The sequence below is a fragment of the Oncorhynchus clarkii genome, chromosome 13 (assembly GCF_045791955.1).
Source record: "Oncorhynchus clarkii lewisi isolate Uvic-CL-2024 chromosome 13, UVic_Ocla_1.0, whole genome shotgun sequence".
In the NCBI taxonomy this organism is placed as follows: domain Eukaryota; kingdom Metazoa; phylum Chordata; class Actinopteri; order Salmoniformes; family Salmonidae; genus Oncorhynchus; species Oncorhynchus clarkii.
In genome coordinates this window covers 32,544,230-32,567,561 of record NC_092159.1, presented here as the reverse complement: position 1 = coordinate 32,567,561, position 23,332 = coordinate 32,544,230, and the positions used below count along the sequence as shown (strand labels likewise).

The 23,332-nt window shown below is 44.9% G+C and overlaps 1 protein-coding gene across 1 annotated transcript in view; it reads left to right on the top strand.

The window, feature by feature from the left end:
- LOC139364543 (EGF-containing fibulin-like extracellular matrix protein 1) overlaps positions 1-23,332 on the top strand; it is a 32,287-nt gene extending 8,955 nt beyond the window's left edge. Inside the window, exons 3-9 of the mRNA XM_071101352.1 lie at positions 3,919-3,964; positions 4,394-4,669; positions 13,095-13,214; positions 13,400-13,519; positions 13,856-13,979; positions 20,018-20,210; positions 21,312-23,332. Coding sequence (XP_070957453.1) covers positions 3,919-3,964; positions 4,394-4,669; positions 13,095-13,214; positions 13,400-13,519; positions 13,856-13,979; positions 20,018-20,210; positions 21,312-21,473 — 1,041 coding nt within the window. The 3' untranslated portion in view covers positions 21,474-23,332. The remainder of the gene's footprint in view (positions 1-3,918; positions 3,965-4,393; positions 4,670-13,094; positions 13,215-13,399; positions 13,520-13,855; positions 13,980-20,017; positions 20,211-21,311) is intronic.

Sequence of the window (23,332 nt, the reverse complement as noted above, 5' to 3'; positions counted from 1 at the left end):
GCAGCAGCACGGCCAGGTGGACTGGGGACAGCAAGGAGTCATCATGTCAGGTAGTCCTGGGCCATGGTCCTAGGGCTCAGGTCCTCCGAGAGAGAGAAAGAGAGAATTAGAGAGAGCACACTTAAATTCACACAGGACACCGAATAGGACAGGAGAAGTACTCCAGATATAACAAACTGACCCTAGCCCATGAGAGAAATGTGAACACTATGGGGATTTTAACCTTAGGATGTTTAACTAACAAATGTTCATGAAGTGATAACTGATAAGAAATGTTAAAAGTTAAAAGAAAAATAAACCAATTTTTTTTTTTATTAAATAAAAATCAAACCCAGTTCAGAACTATTACCTTTGAGTGAACTTTGTTCTTCGTACAATGCTTAATGACTGCATGCACTGACACAATCAGAAAACACAAACATTAAGATACTGAAAACAATTACTGGGGTCAGCTGTTAAATTTGCCTTGATCTTGCTATGCTTCTTACTGAAACTGGCATGCTATATATTTTCAACAAGAAAACAATGATTCTACCTTGTGCAAATGCTATACAAAAAAAACTGGGACTAGCATAAACTGGGACTCAGGACCATTAAATCTAAATGTGTGGCCAACTGTTCCTAGAGAGCCACAGTATATGAGATATTTCTCCAGCCAAGCGACAACACAACTGATTCAAACTAATCAATCTGTGTTTCTGCTTGGTAACTGTTTGCTTCTAGAAAGAGAAGGAACAACACATGATCAAGATGAGCTAGCAGTTTAAAGAGCAGATTTTTGCAAAGATTAAATGTATAGCAGGCTACATTTATGAGAATACTACATGTATGAATTTGCTTACCTTATCAAGCTTGAAGATTACATTACACTCATTTATCACAGAAAAGTGTTATGAGTGAATGCACCACATGTGCGCTGAGAGTCGGGAAGCAAGTTCAGGGAGTGAGTCATTTAATCAATAAACAAAACATAATACAAAACAAGAAACATGAACAACGCACAGACATGATACTGAAACAGGAACAATGACACCTGGGGAAGGAACCAAAGGGTGTGACATATATAGGGCAGGTAATCAAGGAGGTGATTGAGTCCAGGTGAGTGTCATAATGAGCGTAACGATGGTGACAGGTGTGCGGAGAGGGAGCACATGTGACAGTACTCCGACGCACGGCTCAAGAACGCAGGACTCCGACCAAGATGATGATCCCGGGGACCAAGATGATGATCCCGGGGATCAGGAGCGAACCAGTCACCACTGCGAAGGTGCTGGAACCTGTCGATCCAGCTGAGGCGCGGGAGCTTGGCAACCTAGAGGCCCAGAGAGAGAGCATACGTGACAGTACTCCCTCCCCGGCACGTTCAGCTTCAGCCGCAGGACTCCAAGTACAGGGATGATCCCGGGGATTAGGAGAGGACTGGTCGCCTCCGCTGAGGCGCAGAAACCTGATGAACCGGCTGAGGCGGGGGAGCCTGATGAGCCAGCTGAGACCTCCTCGGTTGCCTCGGTCGAGGCACGGGAGCCCGTCGAGCCCGCTGAGGCACGGGAGCCCGTCGAGCCCGCTGAGGCACGGGAGCCCGTCGAGCCCGCTGAGGCACGGGAGCCCGTCGAGCCCGCCGAGGCACGGGAGCCCGTCGAGCCCGCCGAGGCACGGGAGCCCGTCGAGCCCGCCGAGGCACGGGAGCCCGTCGAGCCCGCCGAGGCACGGGAGCCCGTCGAGCCCGCCGAGGCACGGGAGCCCGTCGAGCCCGCCGAGGCACGGGAGCCCGTCGAGCCCGCCGAGGCACGGGAGCCCGTCGAGCCCGCCGAGGCACGGGAGCCCGTCGGGCCCGCCGAGGCACGGGAGCCCGTCGGGCCCGCTGAGGCACGGGAAGCCGTCGAGCGCGTTGAGGCGGGGGAAGCCATCGAGCCCTTTGAGGCGGGGGAACCCGTCGAACCCACCCGAGGCATGGGAATCTGACAAACCGGCTAAGGCCTCCCAGGTAGTTCCAGTTCTGACACCCGGATCCGACATCACCTCCAAAAAAACGTATCAATACCTGACGCTTCACTTTGGTGAGGCGTCATTCTGTAACGATGTGCGCTGAGAGTCGGGAAGCAAGTTCAGGGAGTGAGTGAGTTACTCAATAAACAAAACATAATACAAAGCACAGTCATGAAACTGAAACAGGAACAATGACACCTGGGGAAGGAATCAAAGGGAGTGACATATATAGGGGAGGTAATCAAGGAGGTGATGGAGTCCAGGTGAGTGTCATAATCCAAATAACGATGGTGACAGGTGTGCGCCATAACGAGCAGCCTGGTGATCTAGAGGCCGGACAGGGAGCACATGTGACACCGCAAACATATTTCCAGGGTGTTGATGCATCCTCTTCCGACAGGACGGGTATGGGCAGGGGATCCATCTTCAAAAGTTAAGTTTTGCTCTGATCAAGTCAGTTCATATTGAGCTGGTCAAGTCAGCTCATATTGCTTGTTGCTACTTTAACTTAGCTGTTGTGCTAGCTAACATGGTACCGAACAGTGACGCTAGCATATTGACATTTGTTATTACAAGACAGCAAGTCTTTACCTAAAAATGTGTTTAGGCAAATCATTAGTTAGCTAGCTAGCTAGCACATTAATTGTGTAAAAATATGATAGCTATCTAGCTAAGCGCTAGCCACTAGCTGAGGACTAGCCAGTCTGTGGCACTGACAGTTTGCAACAACATGTGTTTCACTCTATCCCATAAAACTGCTAAACAGGCATCAATTAGCTAACATGATTTAAGTTTATTAGGATGTTTAATTAATAAATTAGACACTCACTGTACAACTTCGGTAGGTAGATCACTTGGTTTGCATTTCCAATAGATTTGTCTTCTCCCACCAACTGGTCATCAATGCTTACTGGTCTTGGAACTACTTCTGGTTTGCCACTAATAAATATTGTTGCCACAAGTTTGCCACAGATTAAAATAGAATCTTGAGAGAATTGTTTGTCAGAAAAAAACTCTGGCGAACTGTTTGCCACTAGTGCCAATAAATATTATTGTTGCCTAAGGTTTGCTGCAGATTCACCACCAGTGGCCAACATTTGCAAAATTATGTCGCACAATACTTAATTTGCAGCAAATTAGCCACAAATTTATTTTTGTAATTGGCAGCACAAGCAAGAGCCAGTACTGAAGGACAATATACGTTTTTCAAAGTGGTATTTCATTCAAGTCAAGGATGGGGTCAATTACATTTTTTAATTCAAGAAATGAAAATCGTCATTGTAAGCAAATGGACAATTTGCATTTCATGAAGTAAAATGTTAATTCACTTCCTGGATTGAAATGTGAGTTGACCCCTACCCTGACTCATGTACCAAGTGAACGTTAATGATAATTAACAGAGGGCTTGGAATGGACACTGATGGGGTGGGATAGCATTGGCATGTCTCCAGTGGAGGATGTCTCCTTCTCGACAAATGACTGTAGTTGAAGTTGTTGTTGTTGGAGCTGATGAATTAGGGAGGTAATAACATGAGTCTGGACTCATGGAGACTGGAGACAACACATGCCCGTGCACACACAGTGGCAAGTCCCATGACTCAGAAGAGAGCAAGCGAGGAGAGCAGACATTCCACCCTGGATGGCGACAGACTAAACACATTGTTTTGGGGTGAATTAGGGAGACACAGGTGTTCTTCAGGCTGACTCCTTAATTGCTGTCTGCCTGATTTCCTCATATATAGGCTCAAAGTGGCATAACAAAGGAGCATAAGACTACATATTTAATGAGATGTAGACTGTAAAGCTTCAGAGATATGTGATACGTATTTTGTAGATCAATTAATCAATCGATTAATCAATCAATCCCTCAATCAATCAACAAACCAATCAATTGAGGACCAGATACTTATCCTCCCTTATTTCTATTCGCAGTGCACAGATGGCTATACATTTGACATGGAACGACAAGAATGCAAAGGTAAGAGGTGCTTATCAACACTTTGTCAAATGTCCTTGTACGTTTCTGACTTAATGAATAGATTGATTAGTAGATTAATTGAATAGCACTATAGAAGAGATACGATCAGTTCTAGCAGACACCGTACTGTACACATACCATACAGTATGTGTATACCAAGCATTTTGATGGTGGAGGTGGGGGTTTTCCTGGTACACTCATGCTGACTTGGTGGTGTTACACTCCGACCAGACCTGTGTTCAAATACTATTTGTTTTTTTCCAACCTGGAGTGACAGGTGGGTGGGATTAGCACTTTTGGGGCTATTCCACTGGTGTCATTGCGCCAGGCAAGCTCAATCAAGCGCAGCTTAAGTAGTTGAAAGAAAATAAGCCGTGGCTTACTATATGAACCCAGGTCTGTCTCTGAATGCAGTCCTCCCTTTTTCAGACATCAACGAGTGTACCACGGTGCCCGACGCCTGCAAGGGCGGCATGAGGTGCATCAACCATTTTGGAGGCTACTTCTGCCTGCCCCAGAATGCCCAGATCATCGTCAGTAATGGTGACGACGAGCCCACCGTGGCCCCTCTGGTGGAGGAACAGCGTCCTCTGGCACCCGCCCCTGCTCTGCCTGTCCGACGGGTCATCCAGAGCCCCTTCCAAAGCCAGGGCACCATGCAGTGTGCCGCGGGGTTTGTGGTGGACGAGCTCAACTACTGCCGTGGTAAGAGTAAGCCCACGCAACTTAACTTGGGCGTGTTTATTAGGATTAGGGCACGCTATAGTAAAATACAAATACCCTGATTCGATATGGAAGTGTCCAGCATCATTTTAATCCTACATACAAAGATTCCATCACTCCCTGACGAATGTAATTTGAAGTATATAGGAATGGATCTGCCAAACAGTTTTTGACGAGAGGTTGATTCTTATAAGTGGACTGTAGTGCAGTTATACAAACTCAGTACTAAGGCTACAGTACTCAGCATTGCAGGAGCCCCAATTTGAATGAGCAATCCCAGCAGGCAGATTTCCCTCTGGAGTACTACCGATGCTAGTTTATGAACAGATATTGAGGCAAAAGATAGCCATCACATATTGTCATTCAGTCAATTCAGGATTCATTCCAATTGGAATTCATTCAAATTGATTGCAGTCCCTTTTCAAGTTTAGAGCACTTTGTATGAAAACAGTTCTAGTGAAATTCCTTACTGGCACCGAAGATCTTACACTACATGTAGTCCTATTTTGTTAAGCCAATAACACCGTATATGAACAGTTTATGTGCTGTCTGCAGGTTATGAAGATGCATTGTGTTTGATCTGTAAAGTGGGGAACCACTTAACTTCCATTTACCCCTGCTCTCTTTCTTTGGATGATGGATTTGCAGCCGTCATTAAAGAATGTCCTCATTTGTCTCTGTGTGCGTGTGCATGCGTGTGCATGCATGTGTGTGTGGGTGTGTGTGTGTGTACATGCGTGTGGGTGCGTCCTCCAATCTCCTGTTGGCAAACGGTGCAAGATTTTAGTTAAGTTGCAACATGCCAAATCCTGGCAGTAGAGGGAAACAATTGCTGTTACATAAACCATTGAATCAACATGGGGCGACAGCCAAGCCGAGCTCAGGGAAGGAAGGAGATGGTCGCCAACAACACATTCCTGAAACATATTTTTTTCTCATTTAATCATATTGTTTCTTTCATCAGAGGGACTGTCCTTAAGTTGGAGTTATTCACAAACTTAAGGCAGACAGATTAGTGGTATGTACTGTACAGTGTCAGATACAAAATCAAAACGATGCAACATCTCCAAAGAAAATGGTTTTTAACCATTTGCATTGATACTTTTCCAGTTTGTCATCACAGTCAAAACATACACTGTTACCAAGAAAGGTTATTGCAGTGTCTTGTTCTTACAACTGGTAAACATTTGCCACATGCTGCCTGCGAGTCTGGTAACTAATGCTAATAAGACCATTAATAAAAGTTCACAGGGCGGGATTTAACTCCAGCCTTAATTCTTTAATGTTTACAGATCTGGAAAGGTTTGAGCAGTGTAGTGGTATAGCTTCATCAAAATGCTTCCACCTTCCAGATAGGCAAACATTGAAGGGTTAGGGCCAAGAGGAAGGCATAGGGAGGGAATTAGCCGTGCTATTATTATGTTGCACTGCTGAAGAAAGCAGGGCTGTGTGCATGAGGACATACAGTAGCAAAAACGTTTTGCAATAGAAAACGAAAACAAGTATTTCTTATTGGGTAAGTTCAGATAGTACCTCTCCATTTCACTCTGTTTCCGAATGTTTTTTCCCACTACGTGCCTACTGAACACAGCCTAGGGATTCCTTTTCCAGGAAATGTGGGCATAAATAAACACTTTTGAATTGACCTCAGCATTTGATCTGTGGAGACAAACTTAAAATTAGTTCCTAAAAATGAGTGGCTGCTTCCAGTAAGATTGCTTTAGGTAACAATATTCCTAACTCAATTGTGACAATGTTACATGCAAGTTTATTTTTGACAAGTTAGCTCGTCTTCATCTTCATTTCCGTCCTGCACAGCTCAAAAGCCTGGAGAGGTCTGTGCCCCATTTGTGTTAGAAGTGGACTAGGTAAACCCTTAGGAACTGTAATCACTGATTTGTAACTGAAAATATCATGTGAAGGCAAGGTTTCCACCCTATTGCTTTCACCAATCCAACCTGGTCAGATTAGTGATTTGTAATTTCTCCCCAAGGAAGGAAGGACATATTTCTAAAGTATTGGAACAGAGCCTGAGTATTCTACTGTTCAATCATTACATTGACTGTAAGGTTGAATAGAAACTCATTATTGAAGCGCCAAAGAGGAGACAACCAGCAGACACTGACTAGAGCCATCCCACATCTCATCCACCTCAGACATGGACAGATAGGTCCACCAAAAAAGTAGTCACAACATCACTGCATGTGCTTACTTATGGGCTTTAGTCTTTAGCATTTGATTTGGTCTGCGGCATATTCTTTTCTTTCAGAAGCTTAGTTCCCTTGTTTACTCTTTTTCGTCATTTCAAAGGAAGAGCTGTTGCCCTTCTCAAAACAGTAGTTTCTCATCCTGGATGTTTACATATTTGAAGTGGTGGGGGGGTGGGGGGGGGGGGGGCTTCCCTCAGTAGTCCCCTTGCGATGAAGCATTTTGAACCTGACACCTTGACGGAATGAGAATATATAGGGGTGCTTGGCACAGCATTCTTGCAAAGACACAGGGATCTTTGTAAACCAAGCTTTTTGTATGAAATGTTCTGGGGGCGGGTGGGGGACAATATGTGCATGCACTCTGTAGTGCGGTTTTATTTCAACGTTGTTTTATCCAATTCTGGCAAGAAGTACTATATTTTAAGGTGTCATGTTCTTTGCACTCGTATTTCTGGCACAGTGTGTTAATTACACTTATGCTACATCAAACTCAAGTTTGATTTCAGGATTGGTTCACCTCTGTCAGCATGTCAACTTGTCACTGGTCTTAATTTCTAAGGAAAAAAGGTTGCAGGGTGACAGTATCGTCACTTTTTCCCCTCATATATGCTGAGTGGAGGCCAGCTTTGATCATTAGAGCTATTCACCTCCCAATCCCACCAGCCAAAAGCAGGGTCAGCCGGGCTTTGTTAACTGGAAGTGTGTGTGTGTGTGTGTGTGTGTGTGTGTGTGTGTGTGTGTGTGTGTGTGTGTGTGTGTGTGGTTGATCAGTATGAGAGGAACAGTGCGTTGAGCCTTTGAGCTTTCTGAACAGACTCGGTGTTCTCTCCCACACGTCTAACACCTCCAACTATTTATAAAGCCCTTTTTACATCAGCCAATGTCAAAAAGTGCTGTACAGAAACCCAGCCTAAAACCCCAAACAGCAAGCAATGCATAAGTAGAAGCACGGTGGCTAGGAAAAACTCCCTAGAAAGGCCAGAAGCTAGGAAGGAACCTAGAGAGGAACCAGGCTCTGAGGGTTGGCCAGTCCTCTTCTGGCTGTGCTGATCTCCCCAGAAGAGGAGAGATCAGTGATTACATCAATGGACAGATGAGACCAAGGCTGCTGAGGCACGGAAAGGGTTTCCCTGCTGGAGCGTGCCGGGGAGATTTGGTTTGGGCACATACGGAGCAGGTGTTGACGTAGCGGACGATGTGGTGCGCCAAGGTTGGCCACCAGTACTTGGCGGAGATGGATTAAATGGTGCGGGTGATACCTGGGTGTCCAGCGGCAAGGGATGTGTACGCCCAGGTCAACAGCCAATCCCTTACCTCTTTGGGAATGTAGCTGTGCTCCGGAGGGCAGCTAGCAGGCGCGGGTTCCCTCTCCAGAGCCTGGCAGATGTCCACATCTACATCCCAAAGCACGAGGACAACGATTCGGGTGGGCGGAGTGATATGTGCATCAGGGCATCGGTTTTGATGTTTTTTGAACCTGGGAGGGTTCACAGGGTGAAATTGAATCTAGTGAAGAAAAGGGCCCACCTTACTTGGTGCGGGTTCAGCTGCCTCACTGTCCATATATACTCCAGGTTCCAATGGTCGGTGAGGATGAGAAATGTGTTCTTGGAGACTGTTTTTTAGAGTAGTATGCACATGTATACAAAATTTTTGGGTTACCTTGGCGTTGTGACAGGACAGCCTCCACACCCACTTCTGAGATGTCCACCTCCACCACAAAGGGCAGCATAGGATCTCGGTGTTTCAGCAACGGGGCCAAGGTGAAACCCCCCTTCGGTCGGTGGAAGGCCTCATCGGCTGCAGGACTCCACACCAACTTGCGGGGGTCACCCTTGAGGAGAGAGGTGAGAGGAGAGGCGATGGCGCTGAAGTTCTTAATCAAGCGTCAGTAGAAGTTGGGAAACCCCAAAAAACGTTGGCCCTTTATGTTGGTTGGGACTGGCCCTGACCTTTCTGCCCGACCTTCCTTTCATCCATAACCACTCCTTGCGGGCTGATCCGGTATCCAAAGGAGACAGCGGCTTGATGGAACTGGTACTTCTCCGCTTTGACGTACAGGTTGTTCTACAGGATGCGTCCCAGGACTACCCGGACGTGGGCGGTGTGATCTTCCAAGTTGGCCGAGTAGATCAGGATGTCGTCAATATACACGACCACCTGACGCCCAAGCATGTCCCCGAACACCTTGTTCACGAATGCCTAGAACACCGACGGAGCATTGGCTAATCCATAAACCATCAACCAAGTACTCATAGTGCCCAGACATTGTGCTGAAGACCATTTTCCATTCATCCCCCTCCCGGATGTGGATCAGATTGTAGGCACGCTGCAGGTCCAGATTAGTAAAAAACAGGGCCCCGTGGAGCTGTTCGGTGGCAGCCGGCACCAACAGGAGAGGGTAGAGGTACTTGGTGGTGATGGAATTGAGACCTCTGTAGTCGATGCACAGACCTAGACCTCCCTCTTTTCTTGGCCACGAAGAAGAAGCCTGCCGTCGCTGGGAAGTGGATGGGTGGATGAAACCCTGTAGAGAGCCTCCTGGATGTACTCCTCCAATAGCCTTGGTTTCAACCACCGACAGTGGGTAGACAGTGCACAGAGTCTGCTAGCAGGTCAATGGCACAGTCCCAGGGGCTACGAATAGGGAGAGAGGTAGCACAGGTCTTGGAGATAACCTCCCAGAGATCCTGGTTACCTCCGGGATGTTGGCCTGGAGGGCAACCACAGGACTATCAACCAACATGGAATCACAGGGTAAAGGAAAGCAGGTCTTCCGACATCTGGGTGCCCAGGCGTTGATCTCCAACCTCGAACAGGAGATGGTGGGGTCGTGACGTTGGAGCCACGAGAGGCCGAGGATGACTTTGTGTACTGGTGCCTCGATGATGAGAAAGGGAAGGATTTCTCGGTGCAGGGGTCCCATGGTGATGATGAGTGGTGCTGTGATGTGATGTGTCTGATTGTCCCAGTTCCCAGTGGTTGACTATACAGTGCTTGAACCGGAAAAGGAGAGGAGAGGTGATGTTCAGGGAGGAGGCGAGGGCCTTGTCAAATCAAATCAAATGTTATTTGTCACATACACATGGTTAGCAGATGTTAATGCGAGTGTAGCTTGTGCTTCTAGTTCTGACCATACAGTAATATCTAACAAGTGATCTAACCTAACAATTTCACAACAACTACCTTATACACACAAGTGTAAAGGAATGAATAAGAATATGTACATAAAAATATATGAATGAGTGATGGCCGAACAGCATAGGCAAGATGCAGTAGATGGTATAGAGTACAGTATGAGGTCAGTAATGTAGGTTATGTAGACATTATATAAAGTGGCATTGTTTAAAGTGGTTAGTGATACATTTATTACATACATTTTTCCATTATTAAAGTGGCTAGAGTTGAGTCAGTATGTTGGCAGCTGCCACTCAATGTTAGTGATGGCTGTTTAACAGTCTGATGGCCTTGAGATAGAAGCTGTTTTTCAGTCTCTTGGTCCACGCTTTGTTGCACCTGTACTGACCTCACCTTCTGGATGATAGCGGGGTGAACAGGCAGTGGCTCGGGGGGTTGTTGTCCTTGATGATCTTTTTGGCCTTCTTGTGAAGGCGGTGTAGGTGTCCTGAAGGGCAGGTAGTTTGCCCCCGGTGATGCGTTGTGCAGACCTCACTACCTTCTGGAGAGCCTTACGGTTATGGGCAGAGCAGTTGCCGTACCAGGCGGTGATACAGCCCGACAGGGTGCTCTCGATTGTGCATCTGTAAAAGTTTGAGTGTTTTGTGACAAGCCAAATTTCATCAGCCTCCTGAGGTTGAAGAGGCGCTGCTGCGCCTTCTTCACCCCGCTGTCTGTGTGGGTGGACCATTTCAGTTTGTCCGTGATGTGTACGCTGAGGAACTTAAAACTTTCCACCCTCTCCACTTACCGTCCCATCGATGTGGATAGGGGGCTGCTCCCTCTGCTGTTTCCTGAAGTCCACGATCATCTCTTGTTTTGTTGACATGTGGGTGTGAGGTTATTTTCCTGACACCACACTCCGAGGGCCCTCGCCTCCTCCCTGTAGGCCGTCTCGTCGTTGTTGGTAATCAAGCCTACCACTGTAGTGTTGTCTGCAATGATATTCCCCATGGCACCGGAGTCCACTAGAGCTGTAAAGACAAAATGAGGGACAGCCAGCCAGTGAAATTGAAACCAGAACAGGTTTGGTGGAAAGTGATGACGATGGAATACTCACGCCTACCCCAGGAGATGGATGATCACGGTACTGTCCCTCTGCCCTTGTGGACCCCTGGTTGGGATCCACCGAAGCTGGTGCCCCTCCTGACCACAATAGGGACATACCCCAAACTCTGCGTGGAGATGTGTGGACCCTACATCCATGGGTTCAGGCTCTGTCTCAGGATGGCCAAATAAGGAAGGTAGGAGGCGATGGCGGTTTTGACTCTTCCGAAGAAGGTTATCCAGACGGATGGCCATCAGGATGACCGTATCCAAGGAGAGGTTGTCGTATCGACACGCCAGCTCCTTCTGAAACTCTACGCACAGTCCTCTTATGAATAAGGTGCAGAGTACTGGCTCATTCCATCCGCTGGAGGCTGCCACAGTCCGGAAGGTGAGGGCGTACTCCGCAGCAGTCTGGGCACTCTGCCAGAGTTGGAGTAGGCGCTCACCTCCCTCTCTGCCCTCCGTTGGATGACCGAAGACCGCCCTGAACAGAGCCATGAACCTTTCATAGGAACCTTTCATAGGAACCCCTCACCTCTCTCCCAGACGGCCGTAGCCCACTCCAGCGCCCGTCCAGTCAACAAGGAAATGACTGTGGCAACCTTGGACCTCTCAGTGGTACTGTCTAATGGGCGAAATAAAGGAGCACTGGAGTAGGAAGCCACGGCATTTAGACAAAGTTCCTTCATATTTGTACAGGCGGGACAATCGGGCATCTCTGACCTGGGTGGACTGCTGGATGGGCTGGGGACTGGCTCACTGGGACAGCTCGTGGTAGAGGGTCCTTCACTAGTTGGAGGTGATGCCCCTCGGATGATGTTGAGCCGTACCCAATTGCGCCAGTTGGTTGTGGGGTTGGTGGATTAGGTGTCCCTGTTCGCCGACTCTCTGTAGATGTCTGGATTTTCTGCTGTTTCCATTTGTTGAGGCACTATTCTGTAGCATATATGCAGGGAGTCAGGAAGCAAGTGCATTTGGTTAGTTTAAGAACGAAGACCATGAAGATATACAAAATAAGAATGGGAATGAAAAACTAAAACCTGTTACATGAGTTGACGCTGGAGAGACGAAGCAGGTACGGGGAGTAACATTTAATAAATAACGGACATAAAACGAGACAGGAACAGCGTCAGCATACAGAAAACAAAGACATAAACAATCAATGCAGCCACGGAGAACAGAGCTGGGGAACTGACAAATATAGGGGAGGAAATAAACAGGTGAAAAATGAGTCCAGGTGGGTCCAATAACGCTGATGCGTGTGACGAGGGAAGGCAGGTGTGCGTGATGGATGGCAGGAGTGCGTGATGCAAGGCAATCTGGCGCCCTCAAGCGCCAGAGGGAGGGAAGAGCGGGAGCAGACGTGACAAAACCAATACAGCCTGAAGACTGAGGCTTCTGAGGGCTATATAAGGGCTAGACAATCAAGGTACTGATGAAGTCCAGGTGTGCATAATGATCGGGAGCAGGTGTGCGTAATGTGGGTTGCCAGGACCAGTGGTTAGTAGACCGGCGACATTGAGCGCCGACGCGGGAGAGCGGGAGTAGGCGTGACAACTTTCCTGAGCATGTCTGTGTCAACCAAGGAGAATAAATCCATAGTGCCTTTGCATGGTAGGCACATATCATCAAACTTCTCATCAGGTCTTGCTTGGCTGATACCAAGCCTAATATTTTTTATCTTATCTCTCATCACATTTAGATGTGGAGAAAAGTTCAAATAAGTTTGCGGGGGTAGGATTTATCAGCCATCAATGGTCGAGAAGAGCAATCTCAAATTATTCTGGTTATTAGTGTTAGAAGTTAAAAAAAATGAGCCCGTCTAGCATTTCTAATTTCCTTGTTATACAGTATGTGTCAAGTTGTTCTCTTAGAATATCATAATGGACCTGAAATTTTGACTTTTTCCACTTCCGCTCTGCCTTTCTGCAATTTTTCTTTTAATTTATTAGTCCCTCCTTGTCTTGCAGATGTGAACGAGTGTGAGGGGAGCAACCCCTGTCAGCACCAGTGCTACAACATCATGGGCTCCTTCATCTGCCAGTGTGAGCAGGGTTATGAGCTAGCCTCTAACCAAGCCTCCTGCCAAGGTACTGCAAGTCAATATTAGGAAGGTGTTCCTAATGTTTGGTAATCTCTGTGTATATTTATCAGTACCTTAATGTATACTGATACAATTTCACAATCCCCCCACTCACACCTAATATTTTCTTTCCTGAGAAGTTTCTGTCAGCCCTCTTTAAGGGTTGACTTCGTAATATTTATATATTCGTAGATATCGACGAATGCGCCTTCTCGAGTTACATGTGCCAGTGGCAGTGCGTGAATCAGCCTGGAGGATATGTCTGTGCCTGTCCCGAGGGATACCAGCTCCAAGGCAACCGAATGTGCCAAGGTAAATAGGCCTGTTTCAACTAGTATAATATCTAGCCCTCTCTTACACCAGCAGCAAGTCGTACGTCATAATAATGAATCTCAATACCTGTTTACCTGAATCCCCAATGATAACTCATTGGCTTTAGGCCTAGATTTTTACTTGTATCTTGGTATAAAGTCAGTATTGACTTGATTAACAAACAGTACATGAGATAGAAATTATAGTTTCACATTTAGTTTTAAGCTACGCATTGCTTGTTTACAAAGACCTCAAGACAGTTGCACTAAGCTCAATCTATTTTAAGCTATTTTCTTATTGAAATTACCATTGACTACATTTTCTCTCCATTAACAGACATAGATGAGTGTGAAACAGGAAACAACTGCCGCGAGGACGAGATGTGTTGGAACTACTTTGGCGGTTTCCGCTGCTACCCCAGGAACCCTTGCCATGAGCCCTATGTGAAGACAGGAGAGGGGTGAGTATATGGTCCGGTGAAATGCATGATGATAATCACATGATGAGTAACCTTGACTGGGACCTGAAGTCTTTGCGGGCTAACACAGTGGGGTGAAGGAGACCCAGGTTCAAATCCAGTTGGTTACATAGTATACATAGTATGGACCCTTAAATGACCACATAGAGTGGCTGCATGACCTTTATTTGCTGACAGGATGATGTTTTGGGCTGGGGATGCTGTCAACGGAGGGGGGTATTTTTCTCTGCTCTGCTGACAAGTATTTTTCTACGCTCATACAGGAGTAATAAAGGCCTAGTGCACTAATTTGATTATTATTATTCATTTTTTATGAGTATTTATTTTTTTATTTGTGATTTATCAGGGGGTGCTGCAGCACCCTCAGCACCCCTACTTCCCTCGGCTATGGGTAGGCCTGATCACCGACAATGAGAGCCTATAGGGAGGAGGTCAAAGACCTGGCAGTGCGGTGTCAGGACAACAACCTCAATGTCTGCAAGACATAGGAACTGATCGTGGAAACAAATGGCTGAGCATGCCTCCATTCACATCGACGAGGCTGTTGTTGAGCGTGTCAAGAGCTTCAAGTTCCTCGGTGTCCACATCACTAAGGATCCACACACACCAACAGTGTTGAAGAGGGCACAACAATGCCTCTTCTTCCTCAGGAGGCTGAAAAGATTTTGGCATAGGCCCTCAGATCCTCAATGTTCTACAGCTGCACCATTGAGAGCATCTTGACTAGCAAATTTATTTATATAGCCCTTCGTACATCAGCTGATATCTCAAAGTGCTGTACAGAAACCCAGCCTAAAACCCCAAACAGCAAGCAATGCAGGTGTAGAAGCAAGGTGGCTAGGAAAAACTCCCTAGAAAGGCCAAAACCTAGGAAGAAACATAGAGAGGAACCAGGCTATGTGGGGTGGCCAGTCCTCTGTGCCGGGTGGAGATTATAACAGAACATGGCCAAGATGTTCAAATGTTCATAAATGACCAGCATGGTCGAATAATAATAAGGCAGAACAGTTGAAACTGGAGCAGCAGCACGGCCAGGTGGACTGGGGACAGCAAGGAGTCATCATGTCAGGTAGTCCTGGGGTATGGTCCTAGGACTCAGGTCCTCCGAGAGAGAGAAAGAAAGAGAGAAAGAGAGAATTAGAGAGAGAGCACATGTGGGGTGGCCAGTCCTCTTCTGGCTGTGCCGGGTGGAGATTATAACAGAACATGGCCAAGATGTTCAAATGTTCATAAATAACCAGCATGGTCGAATAATAATAAGGCAGAACAGTTGAAACTGGAGCAGCAGCACGGCCAGGTGGACTGGGGACAGCAAGGAGTCATCATGTCAGGTAGTCCTGGGGCATGGTCCTAGGGCTCAGGTCCTCCGAGAGAGAGAGAGAAAGAAAGAGAGAATTAGAGAAAGCACACTTAAATTCACACAGGACACCGAATAGGACAGGAGAAGTACTCCAGATATAACAAACTGACCCTAGCCCCCGACACATAAACTACTGCAGCATAAATACTGGAGGCTGAGACAGGAGGGGTCAGGAGACCCTGTGGCCCCATCCGAGGACACCCCCGGACAGGGCCAAACAGGAAGGATATAACCCCACCCACTTTGCCAAAGCACAGCCCCCACACCACTAGAGGGATATCTTCAACCACCAACTTACCATCCTGAGACAAGGCTGAGTATAGCCCACAAAGATCTCCGCCATGGCACAACCCAAGGGGGGGCGCCAACCCAGACAGGATGACCACATCAATGAATCAACCCACTCAGGTGACGCACCCCTTCCAGGGACGGCATGAGAGAGCCCCAGTAAGCCAGTGACTCAGCCCCTGTAATAGGGTTAGAGGCAGAGAATCCCAGTGGAAAGAGGGGAACCGGCCAGGCAGAGACAGCAAGGGCGGTTCGTTGCTCCAGAGCCTTTCCGTTCACCCTCCCACTCCTGGGCCAGACTACACTCAATCATATGACCCACTGAAGAGATAAGTCTTCAGTAAAGACTTAAAGGTTGAGACCAAGTTTGCGTCTCTGACATGGGTAGGCAGACCGTTCCATTTAAATGGAGCTCTATAGGAGAAAGCCCTGCCTCCAGCTGTTTGCTTAGAAATTCTAGGGACAATTAGGAGGCCTGCGTCATGTGACCGTAGCGTACGTGTAGGTATGTACGGCAGGACCAAATCAGAGAGATAGGTAGGAGCAAGCCCATGTAATGCTTTGTAGGTTAGCAGTAAAACCTTGAAATCAGCCCTTGCTTTGACAGGAAGCCAGTGTAGGGAGGCTAGCACAATTTTTTGGTTCTAGTCAGGATTCTAGCAGCCGTATTTAGCACTAACTGAAGTTTATTTAGTGCTTTATCCGGGTAGCCGGAAAGTAGAGCATTGCAGTAGTCTAACCTATAAGTGACAAAAGCATGGATTTATTTTTCTGCATCATTTTTGGACAGAAAGTTTCTGATTTTTGCAATGTTACGTAGATGGAAAAAAGCTGTCCTTGAAATGGTCTTGATATGTTCTTCAAAAGAGAGATCAGGGTCCAGAGTAACGCCGAGGTCCTTCACAGTTTTATTTGAGACGACTGTACAACCATTAAGATGAATTGTCAGATTCAACAGAAGACCTCTTTGTTTCTTGGGACCTAGAACCAAGCATCTCTGTTTTGTCCGAGTTTAAAAGTAGAAAGTTTGCAGCCATCCACTTCCTTATGTCTGGAACACATGCTTCTAGCAAGGGCAATTTTGGGGCTTCACCATGTTTCATTGAAATGTACAGCTGTGTGTCATCCGCATAGCAGTGAAAGTTAACATTATGTTTTCGAATGACATCCCCAAGAGGTAAAATATATAGTGAAAACAATAGTGGTCCTAAAACGGAACCTTGAGGAACACCGACATTTACAGTTGATTTGTCAGAGGACAAACCATTCACAGAGACAAACTGATATCTTTCCGACAGATAAGATCTAAACCAGGCCAGAACTTGTCTGTGTAGACCAATTTGGGTTTCCAATCTCTCCAAAAGAATGTGGTGATCGATGGTATCAAAAGCAGCACTAAGGTCTAGGAGCACGAGGACAGATGCAGAGCCTCGGTTCGATGCCATTAAAATGTCATTTACCACCTTCACAAGTGCAGTCTCAGTGCTATGATGGGGTCTAAAACCAGACTGAAGAATTTTGTATACATTGTTTGTCTTCAGGAAGTCAGTGAGTTGCTGCGCAACAGCCTTTTCCAAAAATTTTGAGAGGAATGGAAGATTCGATATAGGCCGATAGTTTTTTTTATATTTTCTGGGTCAAGGTTTGGCTTTTTCAAGAGAGGCTTTATTACTGCCACTTTTAGTGAGTTTGGTACACATCCGGTGGATAGAGAGCCGTTTATTATGTTCAACATAGGAGGGCCAAGCACAGGAAGCAGCTCTTTCAGTAGTTTAGTTGGAATAGGGTCCAGTATGCAGCTTGAAGGTTTAGAGGCCATGATTATTTTCATCATTGTGTCAAGAGATATAGTACTAAAACACCTGAGCGTCTCTCTTGATCCTAGGTCCTGGCAGAGTTGTGCAGACTCAGGACAACTGAGCTTTGAAGGAATATGCAGATTTAAAGAGGAGTCCGTAATTTGCTTTCTAATAATCATAATCTTTTCCTCAAAGAAGTTCATGAATTTATCACTGCTAAAGTGAAAGCCATCCTCTCTTGGGGAATGCTGCTTTTTAGTTAGCTTTGCGACAGTATCAAAAAGGAATTTCGGATTGTTCTTATTTTCCTCAATTAAGTTAGAAAAATAGGATGATCGAGCAGCAGTAAGGGCTCTTCGGTACTGCACGGTACTGTCTTTCCAAGCTAGTCGGAAGACTTCCAGTTTGGTGTGGCGCCATTTCCGTTCCAATTTTCTGGAAGCTTGCTTCAGAGCTCGGGTATTTTCTGTGTACCAGGAAGCTAGTTTCTTATGAGAAATGTTTTTAGTTTTTAGGGGTGCAACTGCATCTAGGGTATTGCGCAAGGTTAAATTGAGTTCCTCAGTTAGGTGGTTAACTGATTTTTGTCCTCTGGCGTCCTTGGGTAGACAGAGGGAATCTGGAAGGACATCAAGGAATCTTTGTGTTGTCTGTGAATTTATAGCACAACTTTGGATGTTCTAGCTGCATCACTGCTTGGTATAGCAACTTCTTGGCATCTGACCGCATGGCGCTACAGAGGGTAATGCGTACAGCCCAGTACATCACTGGGGCCAAGCTCCATGCCATCCTGGACCTCTATACCAGGCGGTGTCAGAGGAAGTCCCATTTCTAGGGCCTATCTGCATTGACCCTTTTTGCACTAACTTTTTTGACTCATCACATACAGTGCCATCAGAAAGTATTCACACCCCTTGACTTTTTCCACATTTTGTTGTGTTAGAACCTGAATTTAAAATTGATTTAAATTGAGACTTTTGGATCAATGGCTTACACACAATACACCATAATGTCAAAGTGGAATTGTTTTTCCAGATTTTTGCAAATTAATTACAAATAAAACTATTCAATGCCTTTGTTATGGCAAGCTTAAATACTGTATGTTCAGGAGTAAAAATGTGCAAGTCACGTAGTAAGTTGCATGGACTCACTCTGTATGCAATAATAGTGTTTAACATGATTTTTGAATGAGTACCTCATCTTTGTATCCCACATATACAACTGTCTGTATAAGGTCCCTCAGTCGGGCAGTGAATTTCAAACATAGATTCAACCACAAAGACCAGGGAGGTTTTCCTATTGGTAGATGGATTAAATTTAAATTAAAATGCAGACATTTAATATCCCTTTGAGCATGGTGAAGTTATTAATTACACTTTGGATGGTGTATCAGTACACCCAGTCACTACAAAGATACAGGCGTGCTTCCTAACTCAGTTGCCGCCAAAGGTGCTTTTACAAAGTATTGACTCGGGGGTGTGAATACTTGTGTAAATGAGATATTTCTGTATTTCATTTTCAATAAATTTGCAAACATTTCTAAAAACATGTTTTCACTTTGTCATTATGGGGTATTTGGGTGTAGATGGGTGAGAGAGAAAAAAATATTTAATCCATTTTGAATTCAGGCTGTAAAACAACGAACTGTGGAATAAGTCAATGGGTATGAATACTTTCTGAAGGCCCTGTACACTGCTACTAATGTTTATTATTTATCCCGTTGCCTTGTCACATTATTCCTAGTTATATGTACATATCTAACTCAGTTACCTCGTACCCCAGCACATTGACTCGGTACTGGTACCTGTGTATATAGCCAAGTCATTGTGTGTTTATTATTACTTTTATTAACTTGTGTTATTACTTTTCTATTATTTCTCTATTTCCTTTCTCTCTGCATTGTTGGGAAGTAATCATTTCACTGTTACGCTACACCTGTTGTTTATGAAGCATGTGACAAATAACATTTGATTTGACTTTGAGGATTCCTTTCCCCGTGCACTAAACAACCTTACGTGTTACTTCACGCCAAAAAAACTTTACGCACTTGCTGCTCCTCCCCTGCTCCCTTACTCAGCCTTTTATTCTCACTTGGCCCATACCTCCGAGGGATCAAACCATTCTCAAAAATTAGGAGGATATGATCGACATGACGTATAAACTAATTTAGGTTAAGGTTAAGATTACATAATTGCAAATATATGCAGGAGGCAGCCAGGCAGTGTAAGTGTTTTTCCCCCTGCTTTTCAGTCAGTATCTAGGCTACAACATAAGTTACACACATTGGTGGGGAGTTACAGACAGCATGGACCACATGGATAAAAGTGTCAGCTAAAATGACCTCATAGCTAAAACAATATGTTAAAGTGCTAAAATGACCATTTACACAAAACCACATCAATAAAAGTGCTAGCTAAAAAAAAACACATACTGTAGACAAAGCCACAAGGACGAGATTGATAAAGTGTCTGCTAAAATGACCACATAGCTAAAAACCACATAGGCCATATGTATAAAAGTATCTGCTAACATGACCACATCCAATGGTTCTCTCTGTCTCTGCATGTCTGTAGGCGTTGCAGCTGCCAGTCGCCCACAGTGTGCAGAGGCCTGCCGCCGTCCATCGTCTACAAGTACATGAGCATCTCGTCGGAGCGCTCCGTCCCAGCCGACATCTTCCAGATCCAGGCCACGAGCGTCTACCCTAACATGCACAACACCTTCAGGGTCAAGTCTGGCAACGAGGGAGGGGAGTTCTTCCTCAGGGTGAGCCCAGAGATGTTTCAGTCACTCACCAGGCATTAACATTACCATCATGTCAGATGGTGTCAGCATTTGTCACTTGCTTTTCTACCTAAGTGGTAGCGTAATTGAATGATCTCTCATCTACTGTGTTATTTAAACACTTATTTGAGGTAGGGGGTGGTTTCAGATGTTCTGGTTGCCCTTTGCTATTTAGGGAATATCGTGTGAGACAGTCCCTTTAATTAAATCTTCTTTTGACTTCCCCTCATTGCGATCCCTTACCCTTAAATGGATAGCTCACACATATTTCCCACATACATCATTTATTATTGGATATCTAAAAAGTAGTTTGAAGCAAATAAAAAGTAGGTTCGATGCAAATATTCTAATATTTGCACCAAAAATTATACAAATTTTACCAGCAGTGGTGTGTTTCCATCAAACTGACTTCTTGCGACTAAAGAGCTGTGCGTAATGACATAGTGCACATAAAAAGGTACTTAATTTACAGAAAAAAAAACTGTTCAATAAGTTTCCATCCCACTTTTAACTTTGTCGATAGTTTTGGCACAAAAAGTCTGCAATAAACAGCAAATGTGCTTTGTTCCAGCCAACAGCTGTACATAGTGCAGAGGATACATGATGAGATTATGGATAAGCGCAAGATCAGTTTTATTTGTCAATTGGCAGCCAAGCACCGATAATCATGTCACCAGCATACAAATTAAGACCCTCAATATTTATTGGAAAGGAGCATCAAGTTCACTGTGAACTTTCACCACTCTGTAAAATGTATCATTACTTATTTCATCTGTAGCCTAATAAACTGCATTTTTTCCCCCAAGTTGTAGTAGAAGGACCATACAACATAGCACCGTGCGACTGCAAGTTTACTGTGACAAATGTGCAAAAAAGTGTTTACACTGCCATTTGCTATTTATCTATTTCACAGACAAAAAAATGATCCACCCTAGTCTAGCGTATTTTGTTCTATCAACATTTTAGGAATGTTTATTGACAATTGCTTGTTTTTATCCAACAAGTGTAAAATAATGGTTGTGATAGAACCCTTGTTAGCATCCTCAGAACATGCTAACCTAAATAATCCCTTTAACCTACCAGCGCTCCAGTAACGTCAGTGCCATGCTGGTGATGACCAAGCCGCTGACCGGACCGCGGGAGCACGTGGTCGACCTGGAGATGGTCACCCACAACAATGCCCTCAACTACCGCTCCAGCTCTCTGCTCCGGCTCACCATCATCGTGGGACCCTATGCCTTCTAAGTTCCAGTTATAAATTGCTCTTAGGCACTGATCTTAGATCAGTTTACCTGTCCCCATATCTCATATTATCCATTAGTGGATAAAATGCAAAACTACTCAGCCCTCTTACTCCCTGCCAGACCCTCACAAGGCCTAACACTCTCTGTACTGCTTGGATCTAATAGAGATATCCACATACTCAATGCATGGGTTTCCCATTCCTGGTCCTTGTCCTGTTTTGGCCAGCTTTCATTCAAATTGATGGCTGTATAAATTGTGATTGAATGTATATTGTCTAATCTGCTGGTTGAGCACTGGACTGGGTGAAATTGTTAAGTTTTAGCTCAAAGTGTGTATTCCTTTCTTAGAGAAGGAACCATTGGATAATTGCAGTGAAAACCAACACACACACACAGAGCACATACTGTAGGAGCAGGAGGGTGAAATAGCCAGGCCACAAAATAGTTATTTTATGCTTCACTGGCTAACGATAACATTGTAAGAGCATAACGTGACTTAAATTGAACACAGGTCCTTCTTATTCATTGCAGAGTAGTAGGAGTTCTCATTACATTGAAATCTTTGTGAAATCTCAACCATAGTCTAGTCAAGATGTGTTTTCCTGTAGAGAAATGCACAGTGTTTGAAATCACACTTGCCCTTTTTTATCTTTTACCATAGTTGCCAAGTGAGGTTCACAATCACATCGTATCCCCTTTAAAGATCACTGATTTTGTTTGTTTGGAGAGCTTTTCACTTATGTAGTTAAAAAGAAATGTACAGTAATGCAATGTGATGTCACTATAAATACCAATTGTCTTTGAAAAGAGACATATCTGTTTCAGTTTTCTTGAAGAGAGATAATCTCTTGGACGAACTTCGAGTTTCTGACCAAATTACGTGAGATTTTAGTTCTGGGTTAACTGAGATTAGAAGAGAGACAAAGGTGCCTAAAACAGTCAAGCTTATTGGTGAAGTGTGATTTATTGGGTTACAATTGTAGTGCGAGGACAGTGATGGAACCGTTTGCAATGTGTTGTAATCTAATGGCATCCTTAACGAATGGAAATGTATGATCACGTCAACCCCCATCGGAGAGTTGCTCGGCAACCTCTGCCCATTGGGAATAAAGCAATAACGCTTTTGGACGCAAAAATGATACTTTTCAGGAAATCATTGGCAGTGTTGTTTGGTCGTATAGGCAGGGGAATTGTTGCTTAACATGTCTGTATGTGTGACAGAGTGCCTTTTGATCCTGCACAGCATTTCCAGTCAACGATCTGCAACAAACAGTTAGGTCATTTCAACACAGAGTGCCTTTCATAAGGAGTCATGGTATCACAATTTGAGATATCTCGGGTTTTTAAGTAGAGGATTTGACTCCATGAGGTTTTTGGAAATAAATGTCATGCTTGACAATCAACAGGGAAGCTCAATTCAATCAAAGGTTTTCCACTTCCAATAACATGCCATTTCAACTGTGTATGTACTATATATAGGTAGGTAGTGTAATTACAGTATTGCATATCTCTATGGTTTTAACAGTCAATTTGAGCAAATGTCTGTTTGTAAAAAGTGTTAAGGAGGTAACAGTTGTAGACCTACCATAAATAACAATGTGTACCTACACTGTGGTTGCAATGTACCTGCCTATATAATATACCTATATAACTACCATGTAGATACATAGTTCTGGCAACAATATTATGTGGAACCACATGTGGCTACATATCAATATGAAAATTATTTCTTGGGGTGATAATAAAATGTAATTAAAGACTGAAAATTGGCAATAAAAATGTCTTATTTCATAGGCAGGAAGAACACTTGTAGCTCTAATGCACTGCTCAAAAAATAAAGGCAACACTTAAACAACACAA